Source organism: Emydura macquarii, unplaced genomic scaffold (assembly GCF_026122565.2).
Source record: "Emydura macquarii macquarii isolate MOO-44397 ecotype Brisbane River unplaced genomic scaffold, CSIRO-AGI_Emac_v2 contig_374, whole genome shotgun sequence".
Lineage (NCBI taxonomy): Eukaryota > Metazoa > Chordata > Testudines > Chelidae > Emydura > Emydura macquarii.
The window spans coordinates 8,072,505-8,085,850 of NW_027130511.1; the positions used below are offsets into that span (position 1 = coordinate 8,072,505).

The window sequence follows — 13,346 nt, forward strand, 5'->3', positions numbered from 1 at the left end:
CTCCCTTGAGCCATCCTGAGCAATTCCTCACTCTTCTGGATATTTACACCCTTCAGCTATTTGCAGATTGTTACCATGTCCCTCTGTGTTGTCCCTTGTAAATCTGTCCATCCAGCCCCATCTTTGTTGCTCTTCTCTGAACTCTGTCCAGTTCATCAGTATCTTTCTAGTTATAAAGTTCCCAAATTCATATAATAGAGGTCAAGCTGCAGTACAGCTGTATAAAGAGAAACTATCACCTTCGTGCTTTGTGACTCGGTGCATCACAGTGGCCTGTTTTGCTGCCATATTGCACTGCCCGTCTAATTTGTTGTTCAATATCCCCACTAAATCTCTTTTAGTCCTTACCACATCCCAGCTCTTTAATTCCATTTGATTGCCTGTGTTTCAGATTATATTCCTCATGTTTTAGCTGCCTTTTCCAAGCTGAGTTTCATTTTATCTCATACTTACATTTTCAATTTCCCTAGGACCCTTTGCACTATTTCTTCACCCACCAATATTCACAATATAGTAAACATTTGCTCATTAATTAAATTTGTACTTCATTTCTTTTTCCAGATCATTTAATGAAGATCTTAAATAAGATTAGATGTAACATTGGAACATGTTATCATCTAAACACTACCCTACAACCCCATATAGTGTCATTTATCAGCACTCTTTGTTGATGGTGCTTCAGGCAGTTTTCAGTCCAGTTCAGTGACTATTTCCCATCTTGAATGAACTTTAGCAGAAAAAAATTTAATGAGACAAGTTGTCAAATGCTTTACTAAAAATTCAAGTTTGTCTGCCAAGATCTTTTCTCCATGGTTGGATTATTATCTTGTAGACGTTTCGTGATTTTTCTCCCTTAATATTTGTTCCATTATTTTATTAGAAATCAAATTTAAATTTACAAAAAAGTAATTGGCAGGATCACTTTTTTCCTTTTCCATCCCTCCATTAACAAACTCAGTTCTCTGTGACTTCTAGAATTAACTGTCAGTGGTATAATTTGTTAGATCATTCCCTTAAAATTCTTAAAACAATCATCATCCAGACTGTTTCACTTCTCTGTTGAGAATTTCACATATATTACTGTACCTGTCGTCATTAATTTATTTTTACTAGATGTTCCTTACTTGTTAATGGCTCAAATAGAAATTCTTAGTAGGATGGGAAAATTAAGAGTTTGGGCATGCCATTGGTCTTATTTTAGTTCCTGGGTTTAGTGTGTGGATGCTGGCTGGCATTGGTGGCCTATGACATACAGGAGGTCAGACTAGATGATCTTGATGACTCTCCTGGTGGGCAGAGGCATGAAAGACATGTGCATTAAAATGGGTAGGCCTTTAACAACACAAGGTGGTGCTGAAGGGTGTGTGTGTTCGTGCGTGTGGTTTCGTCTCCCTGAAGGGGTGGGCTCCCCTTTCAAGATTCTGGGAAAGGCTGCCTTAAGGGAAGGGATGGAAGCACATTGATAGGGACATTTTTAAACTGGATACAATACTAGAAATTGTACAGTAGGGGAGAATCTAGGATTGGCCCTGGGAATAAACACTTGGGAGCTAATTGGCCTTTCCATCCTCAAGAGTCTTCAGTTTAACTTCTTTATTTAAATTTTCTTTTGGAGGACAGATAAAAGTAAGGCGACATGCTTTATAGCAGAAAGAGTGGCATACCACAGGGAGCCCTGTACCAGGCAGATGAATATGTCTATAATATATAACATACTGCAGAGAAAGAAATCACTAAAGTGTCTAAAGAGAAATAACTTCTTGGGCTGCAAGGCAGTGGGGTAGCCCATTGAAGTCTGTTTAGGAGACAGGTACATGCTACAGAACTGCTGTAAAAACACAATGTCTAGTGTTAGAATTAGAGGTGGCCAAATAATAGAGTTTGTATCCCAGGGGAAATTCTGATATTTTGACATTTATTTTCATCCCAAATCAGGAGGAAAAGTTAAAATATCTCAGACATTTTCACAGAACAAAAGGTTCCAAAATATTTTTATTTGGAAATGTTAAAATGAGCAAGGTCTACATTGTTAATCAAAATGAAATGATTCATCATTACCAAATGAATACATTTTGATTTGAATCGACATTAAAAATAATTCTTTTCATTTCGTTTAAGAAATGTCAGTTCAGAACAAAATGTTGGTTTCATTTAGATTTTGCTGATGGAAAGTCAAGCAATTTTGTCAACATCAACATCTTCCCATGGAAAATTTTGTTTTTTGACAATCACATTTTCTGATGGGAAATTGTTTTGCTTAAAAACCATCAGCCAGCTCTAATCAGAATGCCCTGAATTGAACTAAGTGCTACGGCTTGTCTACACCCAGAGGTGGTGCTGGTTTAATTAAAGCTGTGATGTTGCTCTAATTTAGATAAATAGGTTTAAAAAGGAAGGATGGTACAGTAGTTAGGATGCTGTTCTGGGCTGTGGGTGACCAGAGTTCAATTCCTACTCCATCACAAACATTCTGTGTGATCCTGGGCAAGTCACTTACGGCTGGCCTACAATACAAAGTTGGTCAGCCTAACTGCATCGCTCAGGGCCATTACAAATTTCATACCCTATGTGGTATAATTAAGAATTCTTCCATCAAGCTAGCTACCTCCTCTTGGAAAGGTGGATTTACTAAGCTGATGGAAGAACCCCTTCCGTCGCTGTAGTACGTGTCTACACTACAGTGGAGCAGCTGCGCTGTGTAGCATTTCTGATGGAGACATACCCCTAGGCTGGCTATGTGTACAGTTGGAGCTGGGAGCATGATTCCCAGCTCATTGAGCTAGCAGCTAAAATTAGAATACCGCCCTAGCGGTGGGACAGGCTAGCCGCCCTGAGTATGTACCTCTCTGAGACCCTAGGCATGTACTCTGGGCGGCTAGCCCATCGGGCCGCTTGCACTGCCACAGCTACATTCAGTTTGTAGCAGGTTAGTTCACTGAGAGCTAGTGTAATCACACCCCCAGCTCAAAGTATAGACATACCCTTCATTTCTCTGTGCCTCAGTTCTCCCATCTGAATAATGAGGATAATAGGGGTGTTGGGAGGATAAATACATTAAAGATTGTGAGGTGCTCAGTGATAGGGGCATATGAGTACCTTAAATAGGTGGATAATGGCAGCTGTGTGTATACCAGGCCTCAGGCTCTCAATCCCCATCTCCCTTACTGTGCTGTGTACAGTGCATGAAGAGGCAGACCCCCAAGAGAACACTAAGACTGTAACATTCATTAAATACCTCACAGCACCTTCCATCTTCCCTGGATTTCTGCTCATTCCCTCACCAGCCCCAGCCCAGACATTAAAAAGCACCATGAAAGCTCCAGTATGTTTAGAACCCATTAGCTGAACCTGCAATGCATGAAGGGCTGTAATTCATTGCTAGTTTCGGATGTCAGGAAGGCCCCGCAAGTGGATGCCAGCTGTGCATCTACTGCAATGCCATCTGGTATCCTCTACAGCAATATAAATTAAGAGCCTCCATAAAGGATGCAACAGGCATTCCTGTCAAACTGTGTGTTCCCGTCTCCATGTGCATTGGAGATATAGCAAATCCTCCACTCCATTCCAGCCTGATGATTCAGATCATTTCATCCCATGGCCACATGCTTATCTCACTATCAGCTTGTGATAGATGAACAGCTCCTCATTTATCTCAGACAGTGTTCAAACCATGGAATAGGATTCCTAGTGTCTTGTTCTCTCCAGTGCAGCCAGATAATGCCATTTTGCACTGGCCAGTGTCCTGCAGTCATCTCGGCTGTGACCAGTAGATTTTACTATGAATGGTAGCTCTGTGTCCATTGCCTCACCTTGTTGTTGTACACTCACTCCTTCTACTCTCTTTTATTCCTCAGGGTTACCCTCCCTTTTGCTCCTCCAGGCAATTTTCAGCAGAATGGAAAGTCTGAGTGAGCTTCAGAACCCATTGCTGGCCAAGAGCAACAGGCATCTTCACGGTAGCTACTCCTACCATCAGCATCACCCCAGTCATTGCTGCCAGGGGAAACTTTACATCTTTCAAAACACTGGCAGTGCCAAAACTCACCAGCTGCTGGATGCCAGTTCTCTGCAGCTGGCTGTTGAAGCATTGTATGGTCCCAATTTCATCCTGGTGAAGGATGAGACCAGTCTCAAGGCCAAGGACAAGGGGGAGAGCTGCGAGACGACCTTCATGGAAAACAAAGAGGCCCCATCTGAGGCTGCAGATGGGCAAGAAACACAAGGCCCATGCCAGCTGGAGAGTGACATTCGAATCCAAACAGTGTCCTATGAGGTGGAGGAGGAGGAATTCCAGGAGTATGAGGTGAGCTCTTTATAGGAGAATCAGTAGCAAGCTGCTCCCCAGTGAATATGTTCCACTTCCCTTTGGGGTAGATGGTGTACAAATGGTGCCGAAGGTGTTAAATTTATAGCGTCCCCTTCTGTGTCTGAGCTCAGCATCTCCACAGAGTGTCCCAGCTGCTTCTGTTGGTGTCCCACAGGATTATTTTTGGTGGGATGCTTTGATGTCAGTGTCAGATTAATTTGCAAAGTGGAGCTGGGATTATGACCTCAGAGGACTCGATCAATTATTATAGAGTGATCTCATTTCATTTGCATATTGCAGTTCCATTGGTTGAAATGTTATCATAGAAGTGTAAGTTTCTCTTATCCTGTAAAAAAGCTCATTTGCCCTTTCATGCCCACCCTTCCCCTCTCCAGCTTTGGCTTATAACAGAGGGAATGTTCCTATTTCTGCTAACTAGATAGCTACACAGCAGTGACACCGCAGTGAAGGTGGTGTTATATTTTTAGGGTTGGAAAGTAACCTGGAGCACCTTGGATTGGCCAGAAATTCAGCCAAGAGAATGAGCTCTCTTGGGAGTTGTGGCCTTTGAAATAGCCCTTTTAAAATGTGATGGCTAAGTGCAGGTGACACATGATGTCACACTTCGTGTGGCAGCCACACATGGCGTACATGCTGCTCTGTGACAAGGCATGTGAATACTTTGGGTGGCTGTTCAGAGGAGCCTTCATTTACCCATGGGATGAGGAAGCTGCCATTCTATCCCTCCCCATTCTCCTCCCCGTCACTATCTTGTCTCCATCATCATCCTCCCAGTCCCACCTTGACACCCTCTGCGCTACACTCAATCTCCTGACACCCACACATTCTCCCTACATGCTCCCCAGTTTCCTGGTGTCAATCCATGCCCTACATTCATCTTCCCCTATATTTTCCCTCCTAGTCCCTTGATCGCCTCTTATCATTCAATTCTTCCAATCGCCTACCCACATTCACCTGAATCCCCAATCTCTCTCATGTTCTTTGTATAACATTACACCTCCTCGATCACCTTCCTGACACTCCTCAGCCTCCTCTCTGCCCCCATATTCTCCTCAATTTCCCTACTGCACACCACATCCCCTAGAACTCCCTCAGTTTCCCTTCCTGCTCTTCATCTTTCCCAGTAATCCCCTATGCCTCCATAGAACTCCCTACAGTTTCCTGTCTCCTCATGCACTCTCTGTGCACCCATCATTTCCCTCACAATTTCTGGTCCAGTTTCCTAACCCCAGAGCCCAGGAGGTGGCCATCTTCCCTTATTTCAGTTCAATTGAGAACAATGGCAGATGGTGGCCATCTTCATTAGGGGCAGCCTCACTTTCCAGTGCAAAAGCCTGTAGGGCAGAGGTGGCCATCTTGACTATGGCTTTGGTGTTACAGAAAATAATGGGAACTGGTGGCCATTCTGAATAAGGGCATGTGGTGGGATATACAGATCCCACACAGATCAAGAAGGGGTTAATAAGAGCCTGCTACACCTGTGGCAGGTGTCAATATTGGAAGGAGGAGTTAAAAGGAGGAAAGCCCAGCATACTTGTGGCTGACCAGGAGAGGGGAAAGACCTCTTGTGCTAGCTCCTTGAGAAAAGGGCTGGCTGGGGCCAGGGCCTGTCCAGAGACTGCCTGAAGGAAGGCCTGGCTGGGGCCAGGGAATATTCAGAGACTGTCAGATGCCAGAGCCTCCCTGGGGCAGAAGGGCCTGGTGTGAGACTCTAATATTCACTTCGTTTCCTGTGACTAATGTGTCTATTCCTTTTGGACCTGGGAGATTGAGTTTGTTGTCCTGTCTGGGTCCTGCTTATGTTCAGAGTACGACCAGGATAGCCAACAGCCCTTTGTCTCACACACCCCACCCTGAAAGGAACAGCCACCTGCAGTAAACCTGGGTTGATGTAGCCCTGCCAGAGCCCATGTAGTAATTTGTCATGAGCTCTGAAGCAACTCAATCATAGGTTCCACAAGTGTGATACCAACCATCACGAGAACCTTAAAATACAAATATATCAAGAATCTTGCGATAAAATGATTGGTGAATTTGTGTTATAGCTATTTATATTCAAATGTCCTGTGTTCACTCAGGATTTACCGTGCAATATAGAAGCCAAGAACAGTACACAAGACTCACAAAGGCAGCACTCTGTTGGAGTGGATTCCACTAAACCTTGCTATCGTTGGCATCTGCTGTTTATCTCCAAATCCATTGGCTTGGACCACAGTATGCCCCCTCCAGACTGAAACATGCACTTCCTCATTTCCATGGGTTTAGACCACTAACACCTGCCCCCTCCAAACTGAATGTGGGTCAAAGGGTGCCCGAAATAGGGAGAAAGTTACTCAAGACATTGAGTGGCATGCAAATTGAGAAGAGGAACAGGGGTTCTCATGAGATTCAGGTAAACTCAAATCTTTTCCCTTACTCTCAAACCTAATCTGTCAGGGGATTGGTCCAATTAGTCCTGATGAGAATGAGGCACTTTGCTTAAACTGACACACAGCCCATTATGCCAAAGGCCAAGAAGTTTAGGTATAAGAATAATTTCCAGGGAAATCCCAAATCTCCACCAAGTTTGCTGAAGACTCAGCCTGGGAAGGAAATCTGAATCCATTTCAATCCCAGAATTTTCTCATTGCATTTCTTTCTCATCAAACCACCTGGAGACAATACAATATTTTAGAAACTCGCTCCCTGAATTTTTGGATCAGAAGAGTTTGAGAGTACATGAAAGGGATGGGAAAGAAAAGGAGGTGAGACTGAAATACAGAGAGTGAAGAGGGTGGGGGTGGAAAGCACTGCGTAGGTACCAAGTGGTAAGTGCACTAGAAATACCATAGATGGGCAGACTGACTGGGGCAGCTCTGACTCAGAAAGCCCTTAGTAATAGGACACAGAGCATTTTGTGTCAAGAGGTGTAAGTTCAGAGAGGTTGGTGATGACCAAAAACTGTTTCTACCGGCAGCTGTGTGGTGGTCAGCAGGCAATGAGATCCTGCATCTCAGCCCGGTTCCCATCACACCTGCCCCACGCTGCAGCTCAGGCCTGGATGGGCCATAGCGACCGAACCCTTTTTTTAATCTCAATGGCAGATCCCTTCAGTGCAGGCTGGTGTCACACTGGTGGGAGGAGGGGAGGGGGGGCCCTGTCTCAGTATTTGAAGGGCCACCCCGATTTTGACAGGATGGCCCAATGACACGTTTCAGGGTCACATAAGTGTCCAACTTGCCAGCCTGTTCCACTGAGTGGTGAACAGGGGGGTGCTTGCACTGCTGCTTCCCAGGCTTTCTCTGCCTGGCCGCTTCCCAGGCCGGACAGCCCCGCGCTGTTCAGCAGCACTGAACTCATTTGTCTTCCAGAGTGACTCCTCCAGTGACAGTGAGAGTGAGGATCATTTCCTGATGCTCCCCCCACGAGACCACCTGGGCTTGGCCATTTTTTCAATGCTCTGCTGCTTCTGGCCTCTAGGGATCGCTGCCTTCTACTTCTCCCAAGGGGTGAGGAATCCCATCGGCTGATGTCTGCTTTTCTGTGCTGCACATACTGGGTTAGGTAACAGCTCTAAAGCAGGGACCCTGCAAGCCAGAAGAACTCCTCGAGTCAGGGACCTGGCACCATTCTGATCAGTGAGACACACACCTCTGTCACTGCCATTGGTCCTGTTCTACCCTCACTGACCCACCCATGATGATGATAATAACAATTCTTCCCTTTGCTGACCTGCTGGTTAAACCTTGAGTCAATATTATTCTCCTTTTAAAGTGGGGGAAGGGTTTACAGCTCTCCTGATTAAAACAAGAGTCCGTTCTGATGTTCCCAGGAGGTGGGTTCAAGTTCCACACAAGGGATTTGATTCGCCTTTCACCTGCGTGTAAGTCAGGTGTAACTCGGCAGGGTCAAGCTGGCATAAATAAGAAGAGAATCTGGGCAGAATTGGTCTGTGTTAGCTCCTATTGGGGACTCCTCTGCTAAGGGCCTGGGCCAGATTCTGTTCTCAGTGACACGGATGTAGAGCCATAGTAATTCACTTGGAGTCGATGGAGTTGCACCCAATTTATACTGGATGATGCCAAGATCAACATTTTTCTCCTAGTCTTAAGCAGTTAAATGCAGACAGTAGAAATTATTATCAAAGATACATTATAATGCACCTAGCTGAGTACCAACTCAGGAACCAACTAGCATAGCATCTGTGAGGGAAAGCGGGGTCTCTCACCTGCTAGAGTTCTTTGAAGAGGCCCTCTTGTTTGTTTGTTTATCTAATATTATTGCTGTACATGGTGCTGGGTTGTTGTTATTACTCAGACAGCAAATTCTTTAGGGCAGGGACTGTCTCTGTGTTCTGTGTTTAACAGCTGAGAACATCAACAGCATTTAAAGGAAGTAAAAGTCCCCAGCCTAAAGAGCTTGCAGTCTAACCACTCTCTCCACCACTGTATCACTCCAGTTTTATGCCCAGGGGATCTCCATTGAAATCAGTGGCGTTATGCCAGTGTAAAACTAGAACAATGCAGTGCAGAATCAGCTCCTAGGTTTTAACTAAGAATGAACAAGTAGTGGATAAAAGATGACAAGATCTTCAAAGTGATGCTTAATTTGTAATGAAAGAGGGGCCGGGGCTCAAGCAATTTTTTTACTTTCATAAGTGATGCGGCAAGCCCAGAGGTGTCGGAACTATGAACTGACGAGGCTAGAGGAGCCGGGGCTCAGCCCTGGCACGCCCTGGCACAAATTAAGCACTGCTTCAAAGGCTTTTGATACAGTCGCAAACAAGAGGCTATAAGGGAAAGATGGTAACCTGGGCAAGGTGGTTACAGTTCTGTTCTAGGTTATTTATTCTGTATGCTGGTTAGAAGATAGAAAGTAAAGGACAAGGATAAATAATTGCCAATCCTCAGACCAAGAATGAAATTAATAATGGGATCCCCTAAGGAACAGTTTTTGGACGAGTTATGTTAAATACATTTATTAATGATTTGGACGTTGGGCTTGAAAAGAGAGGAGTAAACATTTGCTGATGACACAAAATCATTTAGATTAGGAAGGCTGAGAGGAACACTTGAAGGATGTAACACAACCAGGAAACTGGGTAACATGATGGCAGATGAGTTGGTACAGACAAGTGCAAGGTGATGCCCACAGCAAGGAGCACTTCAATCTTGCTGGCCTCTGAATTAGCCGCCCAGGAAACAGTCATTGAAGTAAGTCATCCAGACTTACCTGCCTTTTAAAGGAAAGATGTATCAAAGTTGCACAGAAGGGAAGAGGGGGATAAATACTGGGAGTTGGGTTCCTGGTGTAAATGAACAGTCAGTTCTCTTCCCCAGCGGGTTTAGATGTTAATAGTCACTTACGCATTGTCTTCTCTTTCCAGACTAGTAAGGCTGTCTCCAAGGGGGACTTCCACATGGCAAGTTCAGCCTCCCGGAGGGCTCTCTTCCTCGCTGCGCTCTCCATCACCATCGGCACAGGGGTATATGTTGGTGTGATTGTAGCACTGATTGCTTATCTATCCCAAAGTGGCCATGTATAGCAGAGACCTTCACGCCAGAGCTCAGCACTCTGCACCCAAAGGCCAGTGCTAGTGGGATTCACGCTTTCGTATGGAGCATAGGACACAACGCTTGCAAGGGCTACTGAGCAGCTCCATCAGTGGAGGGAGCCAGGCTTGGATGTGCTGTACAGGCTCTTTCCCTTTTACATGAACAATAGACTCCATTCTCCTTTACACCTTGGACGACTGGCTAACAATATCCCGCTAGTAAAGCATTCAGCACAGGCTGAAAGGCCTGGCTTCTGAGGCTGGGAGGAGCATGTTTCACTTAAGGAAGAATGTGGAAGAGAGATTTTTAGTTCACAGCAGGACCTGGTGCAGCCACTCCTAGCTTTGAAAACAACATGTTCATGTTCTAGTCCTGCAGTGAGAATCCCACCACCTATTGTGTCACAGCCCTGGTCTTATTTTGAGGCACACAGGGAAGGCAATGGGCAATTAATTCAGTGGCTGCTCTTCCTTTTGGGAAACAGGGTTCACAGGGTAATTGCAGGAGAGGTTTGTCGGGGTTCCTGTTATGGGGAGAACACTTCAGTTTTAGTTTCATGAACTGCCCCTTTAACTGCCACCAGCTAGGAAGACACAGTGCAGCCCTTCTTAAAGAGCAAGCGCTGGATGTCTGTCTGCAGAACCTCAGCAAACAGCTCCACTACTTTATACCCTAGTCTCATTTACTAATCCATGACTCAGCCCTCCGTGCTTCTGACTCAGTTCTGGAGTCACAAATCCATTCTAAACAAGACAACGGAAGGTAGTTTGGGTTGGTAATTGAATTTAATCATTTCATGTGTAGAAGCTGGGTGGGAAAAGCCTCACAATTCTCGTGTATTATTACCAGCGCAGTAGCACTTAGTGGCCCAACTGAGATGGGGATCCCAGTGTGCTAGGTTCTGTAACGACACATAGGAAGAGTTCCTGCTCCAAAGAATTTACAGTCTAAGGAGATAAGGCAGACAAAGTGTGTGTGTGAAATAAAGGCAGTGACAGCTGACATGATTTACCCAAGGTCACTGAAGTCAGGGGCCTCAGTGGGCATAAAATCCTAGTCCAGAGTGCTATCTCTGAGGCCAGGTACCTCACCTATAGCTTTATCAATGAGAAATGAAACACTCCAGGTACTGCCATTTGGGGGAACACCCAGAAGAAAATATTCTGCCCCAATGCATCTACTTCCAGGTAAATAACGATCCCCTCTGCCAGAACTGGCCCGATCCCATCAATGATGGTCACAGACAAATAAGGATGTAAACAAAAAATCTTCTTACCTCAGCTTTGTGTGTAACCTCCAGTCAAAAATGCTGTTTGTTACTGGACAAAAGTCACAGAAGGAGAAAACATATTTTCCAAGGTTGGCAGCTGAATGACAAACAATGGAGCCAAAACCGCCAGTGGGGTGTGGGAAGGGGGTGTCTGTGCAAGGCTCTGTGCTGGATAGGCCCCACAATGGAAATGCTGGTGCCACTTAACCCTGCTTACAGCCTGTTGCTTATGTGTATAGTGCCAATAACATGCTAGGTGCTTCACAGAGGGATGTGGAGGCAAAGTCTCTGCCCCAAAGAGCTTACCGTAAAGAGCCACTTTCTGCTTCACCCTGAGCTTCACTCCATGCCTCAGACTCCACAACTTAAACCCTCCTCGCCTTTGCCACTCCTCCCCTCCCTTATTTCCTTGCCGCCCGCATGCCTCTCCCTGTTGTGTAATGGGGCATAGGCAGGCGCCCGACTCTTCCGGCGCGTTCCGTGCACACTGTAGCATATTCTGTAAGAGACTCAGCATGTTCCTTGATCCATGTATTGTTCAGATGTACATTTCATTCTAAAGCAGCATGTTAATATCTGAGATTTCTATTGTATGTGAGCCACAAAAGAAGGAAACACACAAGAGAAGCGACCTGTTCAGAAGCTCCTCTGAAGGTTCCATTACGTTTTATAACATGAAAGAGTTAATAAAAGAGAGGGAAACGTATCCTCAGTGAGTTGGAGTTGGACATGGACAGGTTGGGGATGCGCTGTGCAAATGACACAAAATTATTTAGATCAGTAAAACCCCAGGATGCTTGTGAGAGAGGCTGGAGGAAGCAATCTGGCCAGCGCCTGGGCACCACACGGGGTGATTAAAGTGAATTAAGAACACGGCAAAGAAATAACTTTGGGGAAAAGAGCTTAAACTTCTCTTAATGCACAGACAGCTTCTGAATTAATAGTAGCTTCTCTGGGGAAAGATTCACGAGTCACCATGGAGTTCAGTTAGCCCAGTGCACAGTAGAGGTTTAAAAAGCAAAGATGCTCTAAAGAGAGAGAAAAAATATAATGATATTGAATAACAGTGAACTCCCATGTGGCATGACTAAGGGGTCCTCTGGAGAGGCTGGAGAAGGTAAGTCCTAGAGAAGTCAACAAAAATGCCTTAAGGCCTGGCAGGACTTGCATAAGAGAGATGAGAGTTAGAGCAGTTCCAAGGTTTTCGTTTCCTTTTTTTAACCATTCGGTAAAATCTTACCAGTTCGTTTGACCGATTCATCACTCAGGGAGTGGGGTCACTTGTCTCATAGTGAAAGGAAGTAAATAGGAAACAAATAAAGGGAAATGGGCATCCAGTTAACCTGGGGGAGTCAGTGTCCCATGGGGTCACCATGCCGGAAATCATGGCTGGATTTAAAAAGAGGATAATTTGGTGGCCAATAATCACTTCTGAAGCCATGCAAACTGAAAGAAGTGTCATGAAAACTCAGCCCATCAACTAGCCCCCAAGGAGGTAACAAGGAATTCCCCTCCCGGCCACAGCAAGGCGCAAGTGGCCAGCGGCATTATGGGTGGGAAGTTCTCATCAGCTACTGGCCACTACTAGATACAAGCAATAGTCTTACCTGATACAGCAGGAGCCAGGATACTGGGTAGACAAAGGGTCTGATGTGCTACATTATTGGTACTGCAGTAGTGCCTAGAGGCCTCACCAGAGAGTGGGACCTAGCTGTGCTTACACTGCGCACTGACATATAGCACAAGCCAGTCCCTGGCCGAAAGAGCTTACCAGCTAAATAGACAGGCCAAGGGACCACACTGCCATGCATCCCTTCTAGCAGGAGCTGGGGTACTGGGCACAGGCTGGACCAATGGCCTGATCCAGTACATCAGAAACCAGGGGGGGTGTGTGTGAGAGAGAAGCATGGAGCCAGGATTTCTGACTGCCACACTCACTGTGTGATCTTCGTTAGCTCACCTAGCCTCCCTGAGCTTCCGTTTATTCTTCTGTCAAATTGGTATAACATCTACCTCCCTGACCGAGGCATCCTAAGGCTTAATTAAGGCATGTTTGTCACGTGCTTTGAGACCCTTGGCTGGTGTGAAATGCGATGCCTTCTGGCTTGCCCAGGACCAAGCCCAGAGGAATAAATATCGTTACAGACAGGAAAAAGGCCATGAAATGTAAAGCAGCTCCGGCCTTCTCTGCATGCTCAGGGCCGTGTCTCCCATG

General features: G+C 45.5%; 1 protein-coding gene across 1 annotated transcript; it reads left to right on the plus strand.

Annotated features, from left to right (window-relative positions):
* Positions 1–3,895: 3,895 nt before the first annotated feature.
* SYNDIG1L (synapse differentiation inducing 1 like) lies at positions 3,896–9,851 on the plus strand. Its single transcript, XM_067532013.1, has 3 exons — positions 3,896–4,303; positions 7,678–7,815; positions 9,693–9,851. The coding sequence occupies exons 1-3, from the start codon at positions 3,896–3,898 to the stop codon at positions 9,849–9,851; spliced, it is 705 nt and encodes a 234-aa protein (XP_067388114.1).
* The last annotated feature ends 3,495 nt before the right edge of the window (positions 9,852–13,346 follow it).